At 36.3% G+C, this 27,761-nt stretch overlaps 1 protein-coding gene across 5 annotated transcripts in view; it reads right to left on the bottom strand.

The window, feature by feature from the left end:
* Positions 1–27,761, bottom strand: part of CDK8 (cyclin dependent kinase 8) — a 149,813-nt gene that overhangs the window by 45,105 nt on the left and 76,947 nt on the right. For 4 of the 5 annotated variants that reach the window (XM_055243989.2, XM_055243990.2, XM_063619252.1 and 1 more), the window contains exons 2-4: positions 22,027–22,102; positions 11,006–11,116; positions 6,288–6,428 (exon numbers count right to left, since the gene is read on the bottom strand). In XM_055243989.2, the coding sequence (XP_055099964.1) occupies positions 6,288–6,428; positions 11,006–11,116; positions 22,027–22,102 (328 nt within the window). Of the gene's footprint in view, positions 1–6,287; positions 6,429–11,005; positions 11,117–22,026; positions 22,103–27,761 lie in introns of those variants that run through there. The other variant, XM_055243992.1, reaches the window with a different exon arrangement.

Raw genomic sequence — 27,761 nt, 5'->3', positions numbered from 1 at the left:
AAAGAAATATTAACTGACTTTGAAATTTATTTCACAAACTGAATGAGAAAAGCATTCCTATCTTTTTTAAGTTTTATAAAAAATAGTTTGAAGTTCTACTGAAATCAGTTCCACTGAAAGAGGCCAGGCCGGGCGCAATGGCTTATGCCTGTAATTCCAGCACTTTGGGAGGTCGAGGTGGGCAGATCTCTTGAGGTCAGGAGTTCAAGACCAGCCTGGCCAACATGGCAAAACTCTGTCTCTACTAAAAATACAAAAGTTGGCCAGATGTGGTGGCATATGCCTGTAATCTCAGCTACTTGGGAGGCTGAGGCTGGAGAATCACTTGAACCTGGGAGGCAGAGGTTCAAGTGAGCTGTGATCGTGCCATTGCACTCCAGCCTAGGCAACAGAGTGAAGACTCCATCCCAAAAAAAAGAAAAGAAAAAAAAATGAGGCCACATAGCTGCAGTTGGTGAAGTTGTCTAGATGCTCTCAAAATGGTCACAACACAGGCTTCAGTAGTGAAAAACCGCTCATGCCCTTGCCCATGTGTTTTAACTCTATCTAGAAAGGAGGACTACTTTTTCAGAAACAGTTCAGATACCATTGCCAAATCAAAACTGGGCTTCTACACAAACAGTATCAATACAACTTTGATGCATCATGTCTTGTTATTTGGGCTAAGAAAAATCACCAAACTGAATCCAATCAGGCTAGCAGACTTCAACCTTTTTCTTATTATGAATCACTTAAACATATTTTCTCCCGATGTCTTTTATTGTGGCAAAATACACGTGACATAAAATTTATCAACCATTTTAAGTGTACAGGTCAGTATTAAATGCACATTCATAATGCTGTGCAACCACCATACATCTCCAAACTCTCTTCATTCTGTAAAACTGAAACTCTGCATCCATTAAACAGTAACGTCCCGTAACTGCCCCTCCCCTCAGCCCTGGCAACCACCATTCTACTTTGTCTCTATGAATCTGACTACTCAGGTACCTCATGAAAGTGGAATCATATGGTACTTATCCTTTTGTGACTAGCTTATTTCACTTAATATAATGTCCTCAAGGTTCATCCTTGTACATATGTCAGAATTTTCTTCCCCAAAAGAAATTTTGTAATTTTTATTTTACAGACAGAGTCTTACTCTGTTGCCCAGGCTGGAGTGTAGTGGCACAATCACAGCTCACTGCAGCCTCAAACTCCTGGACTCAAGTGACCCTCCCACCTTAGCCTCCCAAGTAGCTGGGACCACAGGTGCGTGCTACCACACCCAGCTAATTTTTGCTTTTGTGGATATGAGGTTTCACTATGTTGCCCAGGCTGAGAAGTTCCTTCCTTTTTAAGATTGAATAATATTCCATTGTATGTACATACCCCATTTTGTTTACCCATTCATCCACTGATGGACACTTGGGTTGCTTCTACCTTTTGGCAAGCTACTGTGAATAATGCTGCTATGAACATGCATATACAAATACCTCTTTGAGACTCTGCTTTGAATTATTTTGGGTATATACCCAGAAGTGGAACTGCTGGATCGTATGGTAATCTTATTTTTAATTTTTTTAAAAACTGCCACAGTGTTTTCCACAGCAGCTGTATTATTTTACATTCCTGACAATGGTGTTAAAAAGTGAAATGTATCTTTACTTGTTTTCACAGTATTTCTCACTTAGTCCCCTCTTTATAATACGAGGTAAAAATTCTTAGAATGCCTTAACTCAATACTCCTATTTTGGTAACAGCAGGGAGAGAGGGGGAAGAGACAGGGCAAATAACTTACCTCACATTATTTTAACTTGTGCTTCTTGTTTATTCACTTGTATAGGATGACTTTTTTATTTTTTATTTTTTTTTTGAGACAGAGTCTTGCTCTGTCGCCCAGGCTGGAGTGCACTGGCGCAATCCCGGCTCACTGCAAGCTCCACCTCCCGGGTTCACGCCATTCTCCTGCCTCAACCTCCCAAGTAGCTGGGACTACAGGCGCCCACCACCATGCCCAGCTAATTTTTTGTATTTTTTTTAGTAGAGATAGGGTTTCACCATGTTAGCCAGGATGGTCTCAATCTCCTGACCTCATGATCTGCCCGCCTCCGAAAGTGCTGGGATTACAGGTGTGAGCCACCATGCCCGGCCGACGATGAATAATTTGATGTGTAAACTTGGCTGGACCATAGTGCCCAGATGTTTGGTCAAACATTATTCTGAATGTTTCCGTGAACGTTTTGTTGGATGAGATTAACATTTAAATCAGTGGACTTTGAGTAAAACACATAAGGACTACCCTTCTTAACATGGATATGCCTCATCGAATCAGTTGAATGCCTTCATAGAACAAGACTGACGTCCCCTGAGCAAGAAGGAATTCTGCCAGCAGACTGTCTTTGGACTAGAGCTAAAACTTTTTCCTGGGTCTCCAGCCTGTAGCCTGCTCTGCAGATTTTGGATTTACCAAGCCTCCACAACTGCATGTGCCAATTCCTTAAATAAATCACTCTCCATCTATGTACAAACACCTTGTTGGTTCTGCATCTCTGGAGAACCCAAAGCAGTATAGATGGTAATACCACAACCAGGACTATAGTAGACTGGTAGTCAAACTATTTTCCCTTCCCAAGGAGAGAAGGAGAGTAAACAAAGAAAGGGGAAGAGAGTCAAGGGAAGGGGCAAAGCTAACTTAACAGATATAACTTTGTTCTTATTTATCTCTAGTGGACACAGACAAATTAGGTGTATAAGCAACAACTTATATATACATATTTTAATATTCTAAAACTAAAAAGTTTGGTTTGGATCAATGAATTACTTCACAAAATAAATACTGCTTATGTTTCTTTTCTGGTCCATATTTCTTAAAGCACCCATACATTTACACTGATTACGACTCTCAGTCCAAAAAGATTTCCAGAATTAATCTCTATTTTCCCACCAAGGATGACAGATTTCAGCTACTGATCTGCTTCTATGTGATGATTAATAGCAACCAAATAAATCGTTATTTATTAAATAGGACTGTTAATTTTAAAAGCTCAACTATACATATCAAAGAAGTTCATAACTCTACCATCTCAAACCAGTATTTCTATTAATTAATAAAGCCAATTTTATTAAACAAAAACATCGATAACATTCCAGAGTATTATTAAAATGACGTTTTTAGGGTGTCTGTGCCAATTATCCACCTTAATATGAAGTTTCTTGTGGCATGTCAGCACCTCAACCAACTGGTCCAATTCATAGCATTAGAAATCTATGAAGAGAGTTAAGGTCAGCATTATCACATTTGATCTAAATCTGACTAAACACGGGTAAAGAATATAATGAACTATTAATTTTTATTTGTTTTGATAGGGTAAATATTTCATATGCAAGTAACAATAAATATTTGAGAAGAAAACGTTAAAAAAAGTTATGTGATATAGCTTCTGAACAATGTTCTTGAGAGTGAATATCATATTACTACATACATTAGAATCATATGTAGCTATTGTTCAAACACTATAAACATTAAAACTTTAAAACTTTTTCAGTTGGCAGCAAGGTGTTCACATTTTAAAATGTAAATATATGGTAAATGAGATTTTTCTTCAGAAATTGAAGAATCTGAAAGGTGGGCATCTGAACCAGTAGGATCTATATTAGAGGCAAAGGCTATCATTTTCATGAAACAATGGTTCAGTGGACTTCTGTGTGCCTGAGATACACAGAAGGGTCAGATGTTTATAAAGAACACTAAGTCATGCACAGAAAATACGAGAAATCTCACTCGAATATGGAAATCAAAGAAGATAGCAGCAGACACTGCAGAACTTTTTGGATTAATAAACTTTAAATAATGGCAAGAGGGATGGAGGAGTAAGAGTGATTTGCCTCCCTGTAGGGAAATATTTTGTTACTGAAATTCTTCAGAATTGCCAGCATATGGTGACAATAAAAAGCAACTAACTTTTAGTATGCTTTATTATTATTTTTAAATCATCTACAGACAATGTATCCCTTGTTGCCTATATTAGGGGGCACCAGTCCTTCGACTCTTCACCACTTAGTACACCACTAACAGACAGAGCCTTCTGAAATGATCTGTTCTATACTACCCCTATGTCAAAGAGAATCTACTTAAGGTGCATTCGCAGGAAGAGCTTTACCATAAGAGAGATAAAAGAAACTCGGTATCATAATTTTCACTACTATACTTAATACTACTCTAAGTGGCTTAAGTATATTTATATTATTACATGAAATTTAAATATTGGTTTTAAAAACCAGTCTGTATTTACCTAATATATACACGTATTTCAAGTGAAAAAAAAATTTACAAGAAAAAGAAAATGTAGAGCTATCTTAGCATAACTGACTCTGTAGGGAAAAAAATGCCCTTTAGCCACAGTTTTTTCTTTTAGAGATCATAAAAAGGACTGGTAGCTCAAAAGTAGAAATGTTTTTCACTAACTTGACTCCACCCCAATGGCCAAAATTTATTTTCAGCTTCACAAAATGCCAAAGGATTTGTCTTATTTCTGTTATGTAAATCTATTTTTTGTTTTGTTTTGTTTTTTAGAGACTGAGTTTCGCTCTGTCACCCAGGCTGGAGTGGAGTGGTGCGATCTTGGCTCACTGCAACCTCCGCCTCCTGCATTCAAGTAATTCTCTGCCTCAGCCTCCCAAGTAGCTGGGATTACAGTTGCCCACCACCACGCCCAGCTAATTTTTTGTATTTTTAGTAGAAACGGGGTTTCACCATCTTGGCCAGCCTGATCTTGAACTCCTGACCTTGTGATCCACCCGCCTTGGCCTCCTAAAGTGCTGGGATTATAGGCATGAGCCACTGCGCCCGGCCTGCAAATCTATTTTTATAAGTGAAATATTCTAACTGTATTAAAAATAAAAGTTTGCATAAAGAAACAAGTTAAACCAAATTTCTGCTGTTACTGGTCCTAGTCTAAATGCTTTGTAGGTATGAGAACTGAAGATAAAGTAACTAACATTAAATGTACTACAAGGCAATTTCCTAAAGCTAGAAGAAAAAAGTATAAACTGTGCCACTGGAACAGCACATTGAAGGCCAGAGACTAAATCCACTAAATTTGTGAAGAACATCTTTGCGAGAGACCAGATGGGCTCCGCCTCATAGCCTACAGGATATTTCCTTTGTATACAGGTGATTAGAGACAAAATAATCACTTTTAGCATTGTGTTTATATTTGTTTGAAATGAAGGTGCCTTTATAAACCTTATTATAGTTACTATCTTTACAAAGAAAAGAACTATAAAAGCAATGTAATTATGTAGTAAGAAAGGGCAATTGGAAGTTTAGGTAATTTAAATCCATGAAAATTTAATGAATAATAATATGCTAGACCAGCAGTCCCCAATCTTTTTGGCATCAGGGACCAGTTTCATGGAAGACAGTTTTTCCACGCAACGGGGTGGGAGGGGATGGTTTCAATATGAAACTGTACCACCTCAGATCATAAGGCATTAGTTAGATTCTCATAAGGAGCGTGCAGTCTAGATCCCCCCGCATGTGCAGTTCACAATAGGGTTCTGGCTCCTATGAGAATCTAATGCTGCCATTGATCTGACAGGAGGCGGAGCTCAGGTGGTAATGCTCACCCACCGCTCACCTCCTGCTGTGTGGCCTGGTCCCTAATGGGCCATGGACTGGTCTGTGGCCTGGGGGTTGGGGACCTCTGTGCAAGATGGGTGAAAAATGGCATAAATGACTTCGCCACATAAAATAAAAAAGTCAGTTTCTTAAGTTTTTAAATTCTCAAAAGTTCAATGCACCTGAACACAGCACAGCTTCTAATAATATACTTCAATTACGATTAATAAAGGCGATTGGCCAACAGACTGCTAATATAGAGGGGCTTAAAATATAAGCATATTGAATTGACATTTTCCTTTTCTAATACGTAAATTAGTATGCAGTAGGCTCCCAAAATTTTATTTTCAAGTTATTATAAATATATAAATTTCTACAGTTGGCCTTGTATCTAATAATCAATTTAAAGCAAGTCAATGCATTATTTATGAACTTAAAAGGAAACAGAAGCTTAGGAAAACAAATGTGTCTTCCTTCACTTCGAAATAAAAACCATCTAGTGTATGTCAGAGAAGCAGGATGCATCATATAAAAACACTACTAGGCCTTGTTTTGAGAATGTAGCATTCTCACTACCTCTATAAGGTTTGCAGGCCTACATACAGCACTGGTATCTACAGACAACTAGAAAAGTATCCAACTGTAATGCATCTTTCTAGTTTAAACCAATTACAGGTCAACTTACCAAATCTCTGTGCAACACCCAGTTAGCATGCAGGTAGTGAATACCATCTAGGATCTGATATAATAGTGACTTCACCATTCCCCGAGGTAACTGAACTGGTTTCTTGTTTGCTTTAGAAGCTCTGTGAAACTTGATTATATGCTGAAAGAAAGAAAAAAATGTCACCAGAAGCTTAAAAAAAAAAAAGGAAAAGATAATTTGATGTATAATATTTTCCTAACAGAAAAAGAAACACTCAGGGATTCCTATAGATATTGAAAATATAATTTCATACTCTGCTGAATAACATAAACAACTTTAAAATTCCCTAATAACTGGGGCTAAAATTCCATTTCCTATGCATATGACAGCATTTCAGGAAATAAATTATCACAATAGGGAATTAGGAAATATCATGCTTTTATTTTTAAAGCATAATTAAAAATCAATTACTTTCAGAGTATACTTGATTCCTGTTTATCTGGTAGATAAAACGAAAAAAAAAAAAAAGAACAAAATTCAAGAGATACTTCTGGCTGGTTGACATAGCATAGAATTAGAACCTATTTATGACATAGGTTATAAAGAAAGCCAGTGGGGAGATGCTTCAATAAAATACACACAAGCACAAAGAAATGATATACCAGTTCACAATGGAAAAATGTAAAAATGGGAAAGATTCTGAGGAAAATAAAAACTGCCTTGTACCATCCATCAAAGCTTTCTATGTATAATGTTGTTGGACATCCAGTAAAACAAAGCACAACTTTAGACATAGAAAAATTACTTTATGAATAAATGTGCCTTACAAGTTTTTTCTTGAAAAGTTTCAAATGCTCTTGATAGGACTCATTTTCTTAATTAGATCACTCTTAAATTGCAGGAAAATCTACAACTCGGCTGCAGTCAACTATGCCTTGCACACCATTGTACATATCCCTGAACCTAATATTGCACAGAGCAGACCCTTGGCCAATATATCTAAGTAAATATTAAGCATGTTCTTGAAATTAGTAAACATAATAAAAATAAGAGATATTTAACATTATAAGTTAACATTTTCACTTGCTATTTTCTTATGATATACAGAATATCGCACAAGTAAGGAATAACTAATGATTAATGAATAAAGGAGCTTTACTCTCCAAGGTAAAAATATATAGCAAATATCTACGAGAAGGTAAAGTGTAGCAGTTTGCACATATGTAGTATCACTAATCTAAATTAGCAGCATTAATCTACTTTTAATTTTCTTCTCAGTCTTTTTTTCAAAGTATTTAACAGCAGGCAAACAAAACAGAGCTACAACAATTTAATAATCTAGACTGTTTTGTCACCTGTCCTAAAATATGATGTGACAATCAAGTCTGTTCTCCTTAAGAAGAAGATTCTTGGGCCAGGCATGGTGGCTCATGCCTGTAATCCTAGCACTTTGGGAGGCTGAGGTGGGCGGATCACAAGGTCAGGAGATCAAGACCAGCCTGGCTAACACAGTGAAACCCCGTTTCTACTAAAAAATACAAAAAATTAGCCGGGAGTGGTGGCAGGCGCCTGTAGTCCCAGCTACTCGGGAGGCTGAGGCAGGAGAATGGCAGGAACCTGGGAGGCGGAGCTTGCAGTGAGTGGATATTGTGCCACTGCACTCCAGCCTGGACGACAGAGTGAGACTCTGTCTCAAAAACAAACAAGCAAAAAAAACAAGAAGAAGATTCTTTGGCTCTCTCCAAGCTTAATAAAAATAGGTAAAATAAATATAAATAAAAATAAAATAGGTTAATTTTTTGAAAAAAAAAATTAAAACTCTGCCAGAGTAAGAATCAAAGGAACAAAAATACGTAGCAGAGGTAAGGTAATTAATAAATTTCATATATATTTTTTCATGTACACTTTCATTAGAGTATTACAAGTGACTTTTTTAAACAATGTTTTAAAATGACAAATCCTACTGTCATGTTCTTTATATTCCAGGGCTACATAACAAATGCAAAGTATACATACCATGAAATCTCACCAACGCCTAAGTGATTTTTAAAATGACTATTTTTATTGCAACTGCCTTGTTACCCTCTGCTGCCTAACCCCTACCAATTCACTTCAACATTCCAATTAAAATAGATAAAGGAGTGGGTTTTAGTAGGCTAAACTATCATTCTTTTTATGAAAATGAACATTAAAAATACTTATTTGGCTTAAATATTATTAAGATGATGATAAAGCTAATGAACTATTTATATACACTGTACAATATTACATGCAATAAAATTTGCTAAAGTATAATCATTGTACCTACATGTAAAATTAAATATTACAAACTAGCAGCTAGAAATCACATTGAGTGAAATATTATATTATCTTCTATGCTCTACTGTGGTTTATCACAAATCTTGTTTATAAACCAGACTGGAAAATGCCTTAAGTTTAAATTATATGACTTTATTTCTTATGAAGCTCAGCATAGTGAGTGTTCAATTTAATACTGGCCACGCTGATTTAACAGGGTTGATCTGATTAGATTTCTTTTAAAATAGAAGAACAGAAGAACCAAAGATTTAAAAAAAAGAAAGAAAGAAATTAATAACCAGCATTAACTTTGGAAAGAGTTTCATAAAACAGAGAAAATTTCATGTATACATAATAAAAAGCATAGCCATGCTAATTTAGTAAATATAGATTAGTATGCAAATCAATACAATGTTTAAAGACATTATTAAATATCATTTAAAAAGCAGTTCACAGGAGTATAGTAATTCTTAATGAATCAACACAAGGTAATGTTAGAGGTTTGGTTTACTTGTTTCTTAAACTATAATCTGTATTAACAGATGTTCTTTATACGGATCGATAAGAATGTCAATTTTGTGAATATGTTTCAAAATTACTTTGGCTCTCCGGTTATAGATTTTATATATATATATCTCAGAAAGTTTTATCTGCAAGGTAACGTTTCAGATTTTTTAAAAATATATAAATGTTATATTTAATAAAAGAGCAAATTTTATAGTTACCTTAGAGTTCCTCAAATACCAATTTAAAAAATAATCTGCTTAGTAAACTGTAAAATACTGAGGCTGGTGTTTGTATTTCAGCTACTTAGACATGATAAACTTAAGTTCTTATTTTACAGTAATTTTTTTCAATATAGCATCATTTTCGGCAATGCATTAGATAAACTAATAAGCTGGCTGGGCTCAGTGGCTCAGGCCTGTAATCTCAGCATTTTGGGAGGCCGAGGAGGGCAGATCACCTGACATCAGGAGTTAAGAGACCAGCCTGGCCAACATGGCGAAACCCCATCTCTACTAAAAATACAAAAATTAGCCGGGCTGGAGTGCAACAGTGCAAACAAGACCCACTGCAGCCTCGACCTCCTGGGCTTCAGCCCCATAAACAGCTGGGACCACAGCATGTGCCACTGAGCCCAGCTAATTTTTTTTATTTTTTGCAGAGACAGGGTCTTGCCATGTGGCCCAGGCTTGTCTCAAACCCTTTGGCTCAAGTGATCGTCCTGCCTTGGCCTCCCAAAGTGTTGGGACTACAGGTGTGACCCACTACATTTGGCCTAAAACTATTCTTATCATAGGTCAGAAAACAAAGAACAACTAAAAGTCACAAGAGATATTAAAATTTATTTTCACACCAATCTCATTTTGTAATAGAGCTCTCATCCACGAAAAATTCCTCCAATGCAAGATTATGCCCAATTCAAGTTAAGTACAATACAGTCATGCATCACTTAATGAAGGGATACATTCTGAAAAATGTGTCGTTAGGCAATTTTGCAGTTGTGTAAACATCACAGAGTGTACTTACACAAACCTAGATGACAGACTCTACTACAAACCTATGCTACATGGTATAGCCTCCTGCTCCTAGGCTACAAACCTGTACATGTTACTGTACTGAATAAGGAAGGCAATTGTGACACAATAGTAACTAAGTGTGTTATCTAAACATATGTAAACATAGAAAAGGTACAGTAACAATATGGTACTATAATCTTAGGAGACCACTATCATATATGCAGTCCCTAGTTGACAATAACATTATATGGCGCATGACTATACTGTATTGAACTACTGCCAATGAAAATAAGAATTAGGATATTAAATTCAATTGTGAATAGTTAATAATTGATAATAGTTTCCCACATTTGTATATTTATAAAACTTTTCAAATACAAGACTGTTCCTCAGAAAAACGTTGTTAAAAAAGGCAAGAAAGTATTACATTTTACAGATGGGGTAAACTACAGCTTCAAAGCCATTAAAAGACTTGCTTAATGCTATACGACAAATAATGGTGGAACTATTAGATCTCTCCAAAGATAGCATATTCGTCCTCCTACCTGAGGATACCACCTTCTCATTTTATACTCCCTTTATACAACGAAATAAAAGGAAATATGCTACTTTTCTATCTTAGAGCAAAATTTTATATATATATTACAGTTACTTTTTATTTTATCAAAAAACTATATGAAGCAATTTTGAATAGTTGTTGAACACTCTTTAGATTCTATTGTTTTCTTTAGTATCTGTTAAAAGATCAAAGTGACAATATTGAAAAGTAATAATACAAAGTCAAATACTCTAGCCTTCGTAATGCCACCAACCACACTCTATGAGGTTACTTTTATTTTAAAAACGTTAAGTCTCATAATAAGCAGAATACATAACTGTTTTTAGTTACTCTTAACAATCCCTGACTGTTTGCTTATGTCTGCCAGCAATTCACCTTACCCAGAGGTCATGTTCAGCATAGTCAAACAGAAGCCACACCTTCCTATCAGCATGAGACAGAAACACCTTTTGAAGAGAAATGACGTTTGGATGCTTCAGCTCTCGAAGTAACTGCAAAACAAAGGAGATGCATTAACAATTTCTGTCACAAAAATAATGCTAAAAAACCCCACACCATTTGTAATTCAAAGGCAATACAAACCCATGGGTAATCAATCTTAAACATCTAATAAGCACCCACACAATTTTGAGATGGATACTTCAGTAACAAATGAGAAAATACCTGTGAGGAAAAGACACTGAACAGGTATATCTGAGTAAATCTATTTTGTTGTTGTTTGGTTGGTTATTTTAATTTTTTGATTGTGGTAAAATATATCTAACATAAAAATGACCATTTTAATCATTTTTAAGTGTACAATTCAGTGGCATCCTATGTTCTGCGATCATCACCACTATCCATTTTAGAATTTTTTTTGTCTTCCCAAACAGAAACTCTGAATCCATTAAACCAGCGGTTCCCAACCTTTTTGGCATCAGAAACCAGTTTTCTGGAAGACAAATTTTCCACGGATAATGGGGTGGAGGTGCAGGGCGGGGGTTGTGGGGAGGGGCAGATGGTGGATGGTTGCAAGATGAAACCGTTTCACCTCAGATCATTCATTAGGCATTAGGTTCTCACAAGGAGCACGCAACCTAGATCCTTCACATGCGCAGTTCACAACAGTGTTCAAGCTCCTATGAGAATCTAATGCTGCTGCTAATCTGACAGGAGGCAGAGCTCAGATGGTAATGCTCACTTGCCTGTGGCTCACCTCCTGCTGTGCGGCCCAATTCCTAACAGTACTGGTGCTGACGCGGGGACCCCTGCATTACACAATAACCCCACTGCCTTTTTCCCCAAGGCCCTGGTAACCTCCACTCTACTATCTGTCCCTAAGAATCTTCCTAATCTAGATATTTCATGTAAGTGGAGCCACACAATATGTATCCTTTCATGTCAGGCTTATTTCACTTAGCCTATTTCATTCTTTATGAATAAATACACTCCACTCTATGCATATCTATCTCTATATATATATCTATATATATTTATCACATTTTGTTTATCCATTCATCTGTTGATGTTCATGGGTTGTTTTCACCTCTGGTTATTGTGATTAATGCTGCTATGAACATTGGTATACACTATCTGATAAAACTCCCTACCTTCAATGCTTTGAGCATAAACCTAAGAGTGGAAATCCTGGATCAAATGATTGCTCTGTCTTTAACTTTGTGAGAAACCACCAAACTTGCAGCTGTACCATTTTACATTCCCATCTGCAATGTATGAGGGTTCCAACTTCTTCATATCCTCACCAACACTGGTTATTTCCCCCTTTTTTTCCCTTAAAAATTAACATATATCCTAATGAGTATGAAGTAGTAGCTCACTGTGGTTTTGGTTTGCATTTCCCTAGTCAATAATGGTGTTGAACATCTTTTCATGTGCTTACTGACCATTTGTAGATCGAGAAATGTCTATTTAGTATGTCTTTTGCCCATTTATATGATTTATAAAACTGTCTCCCATTCTGCAAGTTGTCTAGGCTTTGACATCACATAACAATTGAACTTGAAACAAATCTGTAGTTTGTAATCCTTTTTAGAAAATATCAAAGAATATTTGCAACATTAGAAGATGCAACATTAACACCAATTATCATATGAAAATTAAGTTCTGCCACCCTGTGAGATACAGTACCTAATTTCAGGCATTTAAATTACATAGTAAAGTTGATTAAAATTTTGTAACTTTTCATAAAATAACAAAGAACTTAAAGAGAAGCATCCAGGAGAGCATATTTTCATGGGTTTGTGCTTTCTCATCTCATAAAAGGATGTTATTTTATTTAAAATATTTTGTCTCCTTATCTTATGATAACCAACAATCCATCCAGTAAAAAAGCACCCCTAACCCTGCCAAGCAAAAACAAAAACAACCGCAACAACAAGAAAAAGCCTCTCATGAAGCCCGATACTATGTCTTTATCAGTTAAAACAGGTTTCAACAGTGCCTTCCAAATGTGCTTCAAATACTGGACAGCCAGGTGAGAAAACCAAGATCTTAAAACTTGTAACTTCGGTGCCTTTTGTAAGAACACTGCCACAAAAATAAGAATCAATGTAAATGTAAAGTTAACACTATATTGGGGGCTCTGAAATAAACTTCAGCAAAGACTATAAATCAATTAAATATTCAGTCACATATTAAAGATTATTCTCTGGTGTGATAATTATTTTATTCAGAAGTAAGATTAAGTTCAGGTTATATTATTTCTGCTTTTAGAATATAATTTTCAAACTTATAAGACTTTAGCAATTATATACCAATCCTCAGAAACCTAAATGCTAATATCTAAAATTGACCATTCCCTAATTAATAAACAACACAAATAACCTGACAGGGAAAGTCTAGACTTTGTGGTAATCCTGGATCTCCCAGCTGGCTCAAAGAGCCAAAGCTCGTGCTAAGATAGTCTTAATTCTAGTTCAGTATTTTTCTATTATCTCAGAATTGGAACACACTCTTAAGCTAGACAGCTATTTCACATTCTTTCTAGTAATTGGCAGGGTGTAAATTATAAAAAACCAACAAATTCCAAAGCACTGGCAAAAGAGCTCCACAATTATTAGAAACCTATATTTAAAGTTATTCTTAGTGTCTCCTGAATTTTACCTCCAATGAAAGGTTTCATTTCACTCCTGTATTCAAAAAACTGCAGCAACAATTTGATTAAGCTCTTCTCCCAGATGCCAAGTATGGTACTAGACGTGTGACATGTACTATCTCATTTAATCATGAATTAGCCCTATGAAATATTTATATAACCCCTATTTTACAAATGAGAAAACAGGGGTTTAAGGGGGTTAAATAATTTGCTCAAGGTTACATTCCTAGGAAGTGGTAGAACCAGCAATTAATAAAGTAACTTTTAAAGACAAAGCCAGTACTTGTAACTACTATGGTCTAATACCAATACCTCCCAAGAGCTAACATCCTAGAGGAATGGATTATGTCTGGATTATGTGTCTTTACAATCCAGAGACATAAATGTCTTAAATATATACCAGGTGGCGAATTTGACAATGGCAGGCACTATGTATTCATTCTCATGGCTGCACAGCCAGCTCCTAGCATAATGCCTGGTACTGCAGAGGCCCTTATTAACTATTCGGTAAACACATGAATAAATGATTGTGTAAATTAACAAAATGCACAACTAAATTAAAGAAGGACACATTACTCACTCTTTGGCTTCTGATCTATGAACTAAGATCACTGCTTTCTTTATAAAACTAATCTACTGTGTTTTACTAAAATTTACTAAATTTTACTAAAAATATAAAAATTAGCAGCCAGGCACGGTGGCTCACGCCTGTAATCCCAACACTTTGGGAGGCCGAGGCAGACGGATCATTGAGGTTCAGGAATTCAAGACCAGCCTGGCCAACATGGTGAAACCCCATCTCTACTAAAAATACAAAAAATGTGTTGGGCGTGGTGGCACACACCTGTAATCCCAGCTACTTGGGAAGGTGAGGCAGGAGAATCGCTTGAGCCTGGGAGGTGGAGGTTGCAGTGAGCTGAGATCACCCCAAGGCACTCTAGCCTGGGTGACACAGTGAGGCTCCAACTCAATACAAAAAAACAAAAACCAATCTACTTCATTAAATATCAATTAAAAAAATTATCTATCTAATTACCCAGACAACAAATCTCTGAGAGTAAAGACTTCATTCTGAGTAAGTAACTACTGCCAGAGTAGTGAGTAATAGTGTTATGGACTGAACTGTGTTTCCCTAAAATTCCTATGCTGGAGCCCGAACCCCCAGTACCTTGGAATGTGACTGTACAGTCGCATGCTGCATGACGATGTCACAGTCAATAACAGCATATATAAGATTATAATGGAGTTGAAAAACTCCTATCACCTAGTGACACACAACCTTCATACTATTGTAGCACAACGTGCATTACTCATGTGTGTGTGGTGATGCTGGTATACATACATGTATCATGCTGCCAGTCTCATACAAGTCTAGCAAATATCATTATATACAGCACACAATATTTGATGATAATAAATGCCTCTATGATAATAAATGCCACTATGTTTTTATTACATTACGCTTTTTATCATTATTGTAGAGTGTACCCCTTCGACTTTTTTTTTTTAAGTTAACTGTAAAACATCCTCAGGCAGGTCCTTCAGGAGGTAGTCTGAAAGGTACTGTTATCCTAGGAGAGGCAGCTCTATGTGAGTTATTGCCCCAAAGAATTTTTTTTTTTTTTTTTTGAGACAGTCTCATATTGCCCAGGCTGAAGTGCAGTGGCATGATCTTGGCTCACTGCAACCTCCATCTCCCAGATTCAAGCAATTCTCATGTCTTAGCCTCCCAGGTAGCTGGGACTACAGGCATGCACCACCACACACAGCTAATTTTTGTATTTTTTTGGTAGAGACAAGGTTTCGCCATGTTGGCCAGGCTGGTCTCGAACTCCTGGCCTCCGGTGATCTATCTTGTCCACCTCAGCCTCCCAAAACTGTTGTGATTACAGGCATAAGCCACCATGCCTGGCCTCCCTGAAGACTTTCTAGTGGGATAAAATTTGGAGGTGGAAGACAATGATATTCATGATCCTGACCCTGTGTAGGCCTAGGCTAATGTATATATATGTACCTTAGTTTACAAAAAGAAACATGCATTTGTATGTTCATTGCAGCACTATTCACAGTAGCATGGAATCAACCTAGATGCCCAGCAACAGTGGACTGGACAAAGAAAATGTGATACATATACATCATGGAATGCTATACAGCCATAAAAAAGAATAAAATCATGTCTTTTGCAGCAACATAGATGCAGCTGGAGGCCATTACCCTAAATAAATCCACACAGGAACAGAAACCAAATACCACATGTTCTCACTTAGAAGTAGGGGCTAAACATTGGATAAACATGGACAGAAAGATAGCAACAATAGATACTGGGAACTACCAGAGGAGGGAGGGTGAGGTGGGGGGAAGGGGTGAAAAACTATCGGTAACTATGCTCCGTATCTGGGTGATGAGATCATTCACACACCAAACCTCAGTGACATGCAATTTACCCATGTAACAAACCTACACGTGTCCCCTGACCCTAAAAGTTGAAAAAGTAAAAAAATAATTTTTAAAAATAGAAAAAAACTTATAGAATAAGAATACAAATATTTTTGTACAGGTGTACAATGTGTATTTTAAGTGTTATTACAATATTAAAAAAAGTTTATAATGTAAAAAAGTTACAGTAAACTAAGGTTAATTGAAGAAAGTAAAATATGTTTTATAAACTGAATGTAGCCTGAATGTAGCCTAAGTGTACAGCTTATAGTCTACAGTAGTGTACATTAATGTCCTAGGCCTTCACATTCACTCACTACTCACTGACACCCTGAGCAACGTTCAGACCTGCAAGCCCCATTCATGCTAACAGCCCTATACATACAGGTGTACCATTTTTTATCTTTGTTTTGGGGGGACCTTGAACAAGAAAGAATTTGGGGTGAGTCCACAGAGAAAAGGGAAAGCAAGTTTATTAAGAGAGTAAAGGAATAAAGAATGGCTACTCCATAGGCAGAAGAGTCATTTTTTTAATCATTTATTCCATATTTTTACTGTACCTTTTCTATGTTTATTCCACATATTTACCATACCTTTTCTATTTAATATGCTCAGATATACAAATATTTAGCATTGTGTTACACTTGCCTATAGTATTTGGTATAGCAACATGCTGTATAGGTTTGTAGCCTAGAAGGAATAGGCTACAAACAGCCTGGTGTGTTTAGGTTCTACCATCTGGGTTAGTGTAAGTACACTCTGTGATGGCAGAACAATGAAATCGCCTAATAATGCATTTTTTCAGAGCATATCCGGCTAATTAAGTGATGCATGACTATATTTGGAGATAAGGCCTTTTAAGAAGTAATTAGGTTAAAATGAGGTCTTTAGAGTGGGCCCTAATCTAATCTGACTGGCGTCCTCCCAAGAAGAGATGATGAGGACATACAGAGAGACACCAGGAGTGTCTCTGAAATGACCATCTGATGAGACAGGAAGGAGGAGGCTATCTGCAAGCCAAAGAAAGAGGCCTCAGAGGAAACTAACCCTGACAACATGTTGCTATTAGGCTTCTAGCCTCCACAACTATAAGAAAACAAACTTCTGCTGTTTAAGCCACCCAGCCTGTAGTATTTTGTTAGGGCAACTAAAGCAAACCAGCACAGTAAGTAACTATTACTAGTGAATAAGTAAAACACCTTTGTTGGTGGTGGTGTTTTGTTGTTGTTGTTTTTAGGGAGACATATTAGGAGACAGACAGGTCACTTTGGGATTAAAAGAGAACGGCCACTGAGGATTGGTGATGGAACTGTCTCAGTGGACAATTACCTTGAAGTAAATATTTATACTGAAGAAACTCCAAAAGACCTGGGAGCTGTGCTGCACTTAGCAGAGCTAACATTTACTAAATGCCTACTACACGCCAGGCACTGTCCCATTTTACAAATGGGGAAACTGAAACACAAACAAATCAAATAACTTGTTTTGGGTCCTACAAGCTAGTAAAGTGGCAGAGCCAGGGTAGGAGCCCAAGGAGTCTAGTGAGGTTGTTACCCCTCATGCATTCCTGTGTGTTCGACGCTCTGATGCTGAGAGAGTATGCAGGCTTTCCTTGGTGACGGAAAAAACTTCAGCACTACATGACCCTATTCGGAGCCCAGAGCATGTAGATCCTAGTTTTTAATACTGTAGAAGTTACTTTTTGCCTTTTCGAAGATTTTGTGTTAAAATATTTTGAAAACGGCCGGGTGCAGTCGCTCCCGCCTGTAATACCAGCACTTTGGGAGGCTGAGGTGGGCGGATCATGAGGTCAAGAGGCCATCCCGGCCAACATGGTGAAACCCCGTCTCTACTAAATATACAAAAATTAGCTGGGTATGGTGGCAGGTGCCTGTAGTCCCAGCTACTTGGGAGGCTGAGGCAGAAAACTATATTGCATTCTAACATTAAAATTTCATAATATAGCAAAGATAAAAATAAATTCTAAATTTATAACATGAGTATGGTGATAGCTGACTTGAAATTACTGTAAAGAAAATAAGGAAAACAATTCCAAAATTATTTCAATATATTTAAACCTGTGAAACCTTTTTCAACCAAATTCTTGCAAATTAATAAAAACTGAGGTATGCTTGGCCAGGCACGATGGCTCATGCCTGTAATCCCAGAACTTCGGGAGGCCAAAGTGGGTGGATAACAAGGTTAGGAGTTTGAGACCAGCCTGACCAACATGTTGAAACCCCATCTCTACTAAAAATATAAACATTAGCTGGGTGTGGTGGTGCGCACCTGCAATCCCAACTACTCAGGAGGCTGAGGCAGGAGAATCACTTGAACCCGAGAGGCGGAGATTGCAGTGAGCCGAGATCATGCCACTGCACTCCAGCCTGGGCAGCATAGCAAGACTCTGTCTCAAAAAAGAAGAAAACTGAGGTATGCTTAGGTTAAAGTAGAGGTGAGTAGAAAAGTAAAGCCCAGAGGTTTACCTCTGCTCCCCCATCGCAACTAGAAGGCAGCCTTGCGGAATACTGATGATTCACCCATGTGCAGTTTGAAAAATGTCTACACTAGGAATTACAGCTCACGGGAAATTTTGACAATGTATAAGACAAACCACTTACAAAAAAATGAAGATGAAGATATGCAATGCTCTTTGCTTTTAGAAGAAATTCTCAGAGTTCCTTCCTCCCTCCCTCCCTTCCACACTTACTTACAGAGCAAGGACTATACACCACACCTAGCACACACTGGGGAAGAAACACATTACAGTCTAGAGGGTTGGGGGAACAGATAACAAAGTAAGTAACCAGGCACACAGATAAAAAGAACCCCCTTGTAATTACATTTGTAATGAGTGTTATATTAAAGAAACAAACTGGGTGTAATCATAGAGAGTTAATGGAGGTGAATGCTGGGGACACACAACTTCTTTGAGGAAGAATTAAGAAATGTAAAGGAGGAAGGCCTGATAAGAACTTGCCAGAAAACATGGGAATTATTTCATTCTTAAGTTTTTGTTATACAAATTTCCAAACTAACTAAAAAAGAATATTAAAACAAACCCCTATGTACCATTAGCCACTCACAGCCAAACTTATTTATACTAATATCCACTCCTCCCAGCCAACCCTGGATTATGCTGAAGTAAATTCCAGTTATTGTATCATTTCACCTATAAATATTTCAGTATGTATCTCTAAAATACAAGGTCTCTTTTCTCTGACCCACAATGAAAATAAATTAGTAATCAGTAACAGTAAGTTATCTAGAAATACCTCACATTTAAAAATTAAGCAATATAATTCTAAATAACTCATAGATAAAAGGAAAAATTTCACAAAGAAAACTGAAAATATTTTGTACTAAATTAACAGAGTAAGAAAAGAATTATATGGTTGCTTTTATCTATGCAGAAAAAAGCAGCATTTGATAAAATTCAGTATCATTTATGAAAAAAATTCTTAGGAAACTAGGAATACAAGTTCCTAAACTTGATTAATAGCACCTATGAAAAACATGCAGCTATCATTATACTGAACAGTGAAAGTGGCAACATTTTCCTCACAGTTGGGAATAAGTCAAAGATACCTGCTCTCACCACTATTCAACATTGTGTGAGATGGCCTAACCAGCTCAGTAAAGAAAAAAAAAGAAACAAAAGCAGAAATATGGAAAAAAGTAAAAGTATCCCTATTCATAAATGACATAATTATGTAGAAAAAATCCCAAGGAATCACCAAAAACCTACCAGTGAATTCAGAAATGTCTCAGGATATATACTACACTATATATATTTATATTTTAAGTAATTATATAAATAAATAAATAAAATGGAAAGTATATCTTTCCGCTGGCTTGAAAGTCTCAATACTATTATTCTTTGAATTGATCCAAATTATAATCTCAACAAGCTTTAAAAAAAAAAAAAAAAAACTAATTAGCTGATATAAAAATTTGTATGATAATGCCAAAGAATCTAAAATACCCCAAACAATTCTGACAAAGAATAAAGCTGGTGGCCTTACACCATCCGGCTTCAAGTCTTGCGAGAAAGGTAGAGTAATCTATTGGTATAAGGTTAGACAGAGAGAACAATGGAATGAAATACAGTCCAAATGAATACTTTTTTTGCAAAGGTGCCAAAGGAATTCTATGGCAAAGGATGTTTTCCAAAAATGATGCTACAACTGTACATTCACATGGGAGGGGGAATTCAAACTCTATATCATACCACAAACAAAAATTAATTGAGTATATCATGCACTAGAAATAAAAAAACTATAAAGCATTTAGAAGAAAATATTGGGAAATATTTTCACAATCAGTGGGTAAAGATTTCTTCAGCCACATACAGAAAATAGCCATAAGAGGAAAAATTAGTAAGACTTCATAAAAATTAAACATTTCTGTTCATCTTAGATTGAAGAACCATAATCAAGTACATTATAGGCTTTCATCTTTCTGTATCTAAGTGCATTTATAGTTATCAAGATATATGCAAAGATAATAGCTGTTTCTGAACTGAGTTTTGTTTTTTCTAATAAAAAACATTTTGTTAAAGACTAATGAAGAAGAGAAAAGCATGTGAACAATAAGTACACAGCTCAATGAATTTTCACATATATAACCCATGTAACTAGACCCAGAGCAAGATCAGAGAACATTACTAGCACCCTGAAGCTCTGTATTCCCTCCAAGGGTAATCAACATCCTGACTTGTAACACTACTGACCATAGTTCAGTGGCTTTTAACTCTTTAAAACTGACGAATATATACAGAATAGATGTTGAATAACTGACAGTTAACATACAGATACCTGGTCTCAAGATTGAAAAGTATAAAAAAAGTATCAATTAAATGAACTACATCTTTCAGCATGGTCTACATTTGGTTAACAATATCCTCCATCTCACCCCTATTCTTCCCTCATGAAGGTAATTCTTACATGCGTTCCCAAACCTGGAACTTTCCTTGATTTTCTACTTTAGTCTAGATGTACACCCTTCTCCATTCTCATATACTTCTATCACAGTGCTTGACATGCTATTCTTAGATTTATAAGTCTTTTTCCTCAACACAGTGTAAATTATTTTTACCTACTTCAGTTGAAGACTCATTGGTACAGAATCTAGTAAACTTGCAAAACTGTTTAACATTTCCAGGTCATAATAGACTATTATGGGTAAATATAATAGAAGGGCTGAGAGTAACAAAAGCAAAGATTATAATATATATTCTAGAATATTCTGTGTAAAGCCAGAAAAGACACATTTGGACCCACAGTTTTATAACAGTAAAAACTGAAGAAAAATCTCAAAAAGTAATGCTCAGTTTAAATGTACGGATAACTATTAATGCATTAACCCAAAGACTACTTCCCTTTGGAATCAAAATGAGATTCTAATCACAATATGGAAAACTATGCTTCCAAAATAAAAGGGCATAAATGTTTACATACTCAAATGAACAGATACAAGCAATGAAAATCAAATAATACAACCTCATTTTAATTTGACATAACTAATGACATTAGTCTCATTCTATTAAAATAAAAATACTAATTTTCTATGGACTAACATGCCACTTTTACTGCTCTCAATGAAATAACTGGACCCTTTACTATTAGTACAGGTATTGGGAAAACATGTATTTATATTAACAACTGAAATTTACCCCAAATAAAGAGTTTATATAGACAGAACTACATGTCCCCTTTACTTCTCCTTAATAAATAATATTTTTCTACATAGAGTTGATATAAAAAATATTCACTAACTTTCAATTAATATGACAAATACAATACAGAGCCTTATATAGTTGGTACTCATAAGTCAGTTGATAATAATGATGATAAAAAGAACTTCACTTACTGCTATTTCTCTACATGCCGACATAGAGATCCCAGTTCCTTCTATTTGTTTTAAAGCATAGTCTTTATCATCCTTCCTGTAAAAACAAAGTTATTTTAATATATAGATAAATCTATATTTATGTGCATTTTTATAAAGTAAAATATAAATATAAATCACATGTTTAATACACATTTGACATCATTCAATATAATCATACAATGTCGTACAAGGAAAAACTTTTTAGACAGCCTAGTCCAGTCTCATTATTTGATGAGGGAAGTTCGCTTCAAAGGAATAAAAAGACTTTTCCAAGGCTCCACAGTTACTTATGGAAAACATAGATTGAGATATAGAGCTTCTGACTTCCAGTAATAGATTCCTTCTGCTCTAATGTATGAACATAACACACACATATAAAATAAAACCTGCTTTCTAAAACCTATTCAGATATTAGTGGGTCAGAAAAGTTAAGAAATGAATGTGTCCCTAAGGCACAAAATGGTTATAATTTAAAACATGTTATAGTAATCATAATTTGATAATAAATAATTTAGGTCATCTCCAAAGACTTTCAAAGACACTCACGCAACATGTGTTTACTGAACACTTACTATGTACCCAGAACTGTGCTAGGTACTGAGGATACAACAGGTTCCTTCTTGTAGAGAGTTTTCTGTGTCTATTGGCTTAAAAAGATAAGTAACGCACCATAATACAATATGTTAAGTGCTATTATATGGCAAGTGCAACAGAAAAGGTTACTCAAAGGGGACTTGGTGGAGGACCCAAGCAAAGACTTCTCAGAGGGCGGGCGTGGTGGCTCACTCCTGTAATCCCAGCACTTTGGGAGGCTGAGGCAGGCGGATCACGAGGTCAGGAGATGGAGACCATCCTGGCTAACACGGTGAAACCCTGTCTCTACTAAAAATGCAAAGAAATTGGCCGGGTGTGGTGGCGGGCGCCTGTAGTCCCAGCTACTCGGGAGGCTGAGGCAGGAGACTGGCATGAACCTGGGAGGTGGAGCTTGCAGTGAGCTGAGATCACGGCACTGCACTCCAGCCTGAGCGACAGAGCGAGACTCCCTCTCAAAAAAAAAAAAAAAAAAAAAAAAAGACTCCTCAGAGAAAATGCCATCTAAGGCCTAAATGGCTGTTCTCAAACCTTTTGGTCCCAGAACCCCTTTATTCTCTTGAAAATTACTGTGGACCCTGACGAGCTTTGGTTTATTATATCTATCAATATATACCCTATACAAATTTTAAAATGGGAACTTTTAAAACTACAGAAGTTTATATCCATTAGCCATCGGAGCAACGGAATAGCATCATCACATGTTGGATCACCTCTGAAAGAAATCCACTAGGCACTCATTAGAATGAGAATGAAAACCAAATAATATCATAGTATTATTACAAAAATAGTGTTGACCTTACAGACCCTCTGAAAGGATCTCGTAGACACCCAGGGGTTCCAGGATCACACTCTGATCATTTGATAATGTGTGTGTGTGTGTGTGTGTGTGTATCAGTTAAGAGAGATGCAGTCACATGAGGCAAGAGAAAAAGCATTTGAGGGAGACTGGATACTGTATACAACTAGAGATTAGGCTGGGGATAAAATCAAGAACCACAACACAAAAGTCTTTTCATGCCAAGAACAACAAGAAGGGCTCCTTTAAAGGTTTGTTGTTGTTGTTATTAAGCAAGAGAATATCAATTATATTTTATCTGGAAAATGTATCTTTCGCTGCCTTGTGAATGCTTAGTGGGAGTAAATAAGGACAGGAGGCAGAGAGAACAGTTACAAGTAATTAGTATTAAAATTATTCAGTGAGAGATGATGATGGCTATTGCAGAATGGTGGTTACTACAGAGAACAGACAGATAAGAAGCAGGGTCCTTCATGATTGACTATTGTGGGTAAGGAAGAAGTTAAAGACAATGATTTCTGCCACAGGCAACAAAGTAATGACAGCATTATTCACTGAAATTAAAAACCAGGTAGGAGGAAAAGCTTTGAGGGAACAGGTAGGTGATAGCTCCATTCTGTGTAGGCTGAGTTTTGGGGACCAGTGAGACATCTAAGTGGGCATAGCTGCTGGCAAGCGGAATAAACACTAAAGCTCAAGAGCAAGCTGAAGATACAGATTTACTGGAATCAGCATGACACAGTGATCGAAGCCTCAAGAGTAGGTTCAATGAGAGCAAAGAGAAGGACTGTCAAGAAAAAGATTTTCAAAAAGGGCACAATAGCAAATAGTATAAAAATCTGCAGAGGTCTAGTAAAGTAAGAATTGAAAAGTATCTACTGAATTTAGTAATGATTAAGTCAACAATGGATAGTGGAGTAGGCAAAAATAGTTGCAGCGATGTGGTGGCAGGGTCTATATTGCAGAAGGCTGAGGGGTGAATGAGACATACGTAAACTAAGACAACATATGTAAGCAATTCTTTGAAGGCGAAAAATAAGGCAGGTGCTGGAGTAATACACAAGGTTAAAGAGTTATTATTTCTTAAGATGGAAGAGACTTGAATGTGATAAGCACTGACAGAAAGGATCCAGAGAAAAAGAGATGACAACATAGGAGAGGAGAAAAAAATCCAGAGAACAAGCTTTCAGGGTCTTTGCTCGCTGGCTTGAAGGAGAAACATCTATTCCATTGTAATAGGAAGAAAGGATAGATAAAGGAACTAATACAGATGGAAAGAAGTTGGTACAGACACAAAAAGCTGGGGGAGTTCCGATTTTGATACGTTTTTTTTCCTGAAAGTGGCAATGAGGTCATATACTAAAAGGAAGGGCAGAGGTGATAGAACTGGAGACTTCTGTAGTGAGACAGTTTAAGTGAACAAATTAATAAGCCTTTATAAAATCAATTAATTTAAGTCAATTTAATACTTTATTATTTTAAATTATTACTAAAACTTAACATTGCTTTATCTTTGTTTTTACAACATATTTTATACCAAATCCTTACTTGGGAAAAGAAATCACAATTACAACATTATTTTTCTGGAAAAAAATTCGTTTTATAACAATCAATTTTACAGCATATATCTAGTAAAGCACCATGAGTACTCATTATATGAAAAAGACATTAAGAGGATCTGTACTTAATGTTCACTGTCTGAATGGTTTCTGAAAGAAAAAAGAAGGACAAAAAAATAAAACAAAATTGGAATCACAATAGTCTATTAGACACTTTCATGGGCAGGGTTATTGATTTAACCAGATGGTCAATCCAAGGGTATAATACATTCTATTATATCTACTGTTTAAGAATTACATCCTAGAATTGAACCCCCTACTAAGAAAGAGAGTGGTGGGAAAGAAAATAATTTAAACTAAAGATTTACCTATTCACCTCCTTAATATCCACCACTTTCTCTTATTTAAAAATGCCCAAGGTGGTATATGACAATTTCTTCTCTGTGAACTAAAAAAATTCTAATATTCAATCAGTCTTCTCCCCTACTCCAAGTAATTATATGTTTTTTACTTTATAAAAGTAGATTATGAGAAAGAAATGTGCAATGGAGAAAAATAATACCAAATAAATTATAAATGATATTTGATTATAAAAAAAGGCAACCTCCTCTTGAAAATCACCTAATATAATTACAACATAATATAATAGTGCTATGTGGTTTACATGGCAAATTTATCTCTCTGTGCACACATTTTTTTAGTAAAAGACACAAAAGAGATGAAAAAGATTTGTTCACTAATGTCAGTAATGATCCAAGGGAAGTAGTCAGATTAAATGAATGGTTACAATACAGATTGAGTATCCCTTATCTGAAATGCATGGGATGAGAAGTGTTTCGAAATTCTGATTTTCAGGAGACTGTGGAATATTTGCCCATATATAATGAGATATCTTGGGGATGAGATCCAATTTAAACACAGGATTCATTTTACGTTTCATATACACCATACACACATTGCCTGAAGGTAATTTTATATAATATTTAAAATAATTATGTGCATAAAACAAAGTTTGTGTACAATGAACAACAGAAAGCAAAAGTGTCACTATCTCTGCCACTCCTGTGAACCATCTGTGGTTGTTTGGCATCACCATCATTCATGACTCTGAATTTATATGCTACTAATAACTAATTATTTTCTTACACTTAAGTACTTAATAGTAAAAAAATATGGCATATCGGCTGGGTGTGGTGGCTCACACCTGTAATCCCAGCACTTTGGGAGGCCAAAGTAGGCAGATCACCTGAGGTCCGGAGTTCAAGGCCAGCCTGGACAACATAGTGAAACCCCGTCTGTACTAAAAATACGAAACTTAGCCGGGCGTGGTAGTGGACACCTGCAATCCCAGCTACTCAGGAAGCTGAGGCAGAAGAATCGCTTGAACCCAGGAGGTAGAGGTTGCAGTGAGCCAGGATTGTGCCATTGCACTCCAGCCTGGGGGACAAGAGTGAGACTCAGTCTCAAAAAAAAAAGAAGGCATATAATTAATATTGTGAAAAAATGTGTTCAGGGTAGTCCTAAGCAGCACAGTAGCATCACCAGAATACCTTTTCTCCCTTGAGGACGCAGAATCAACGGTGTGTTACGCACTTGCATTTGACCACGACCTGTCACATAAAATCAGATGTGGAATTTTCCACTTGTGGCATCAGGCCAGTGCTCAAAAAGTTTCAGATTGTGTAGCATTTTGGATTTCTGACTTTTGGATGAGAGGTGCTCAACCTGAATAGTGTTCTAAGCACTAGACAAAGAGGAGACAACACAATGTATGTTCAAGGTTTGAAGCTGGACAAGATAAGGCTTCAGAAAGTCTATTTAAACTAGATTCTGAAGACTTGAGAAATTTGATAAAAATACTTAACAAACTAGGCATAGAAGGAATATAGCTCAAAATAATACAGGTCATACATGACAAAACCACAGCTAACATCATATGAATGAGGAAAAGTTGAAAATCTTTCCTTCAAGAACTGGAAGAAGACAAGAATGCTCACTTTCACCACTCTTATTCAACATAGCACTAGAAGTCCTAGGTAGAGCAATCAGACAGGAGAAATAAATAAAAGGCCTCAAAATTCAAAAGGAGTTAGTCAAACTGTCTCCCTTTGCTGATGATATGACTCTATATAATACATATACATATATACATATATATATATATGTATTATATGGAGTCTTGCTCTGTTGCCCAGGCTGGAGTGCAGTGGCATGATCTCAGCTCACTGCAGCCTCTGCCTACTGGGTTCAAGTGATTGTCCTGCCTCAACCTCCCGAGTAGCTGTGATTACAGGCATGCACCACCATGCCTGGCTAATTTTTGTATTTTTAGTAGAGTTAGGGTTTCACTTGTTGGTCAGGCTGGTCTCAAACTCCTGACCTCAAGTGATCTGCCCACCTCAGCCTCCCAAATGATCTTGTATTAAAAAAAAACCTAAAGACTCCACCAAAAACAACTCTTAGATTTGGCAAATAAATTCAGTAAAGTTGCAGGTTACAAAATCAATGTATAAAATCAGTATTGTTTCTATATACCAAAAATGATCCAACCAAGAAAGAAATCAAGAAGTCAATCTCACTTAAAAAGCTAGAACAAAATTAAAATACCCAGGAGTAAATCTAACTAGGGAGATGGAAATCTCTACGAGAAGGACTACAAAACACTGTTAAAAGAAATTAAAGATGACATAAACAAAAGGAAAAACATCCCAGGCCCATGGATCAGAAGAATCAATATTGTTAAAATGACCATACTGCCTAAAGAA

Source organism: Symphalangus syndactylus, chromosome 15, assembly GCF_028878055.3.
Source record: "Symphalangus syndactylus isolate Jambi chromosome 15, NHGRI_mSymSyn1-v2.1_pri, whole genome shotgun sequence".
Taxonomy (NCBI): Eukaryota; Metazoa; Chordata; class Mammalia; order Primates; family Hylobatidae; genus Symphalangus; species Symphalangus syndactylus.
This window is presented reverse-complemented; position numbering and strand designations above follow the sequence as displayed.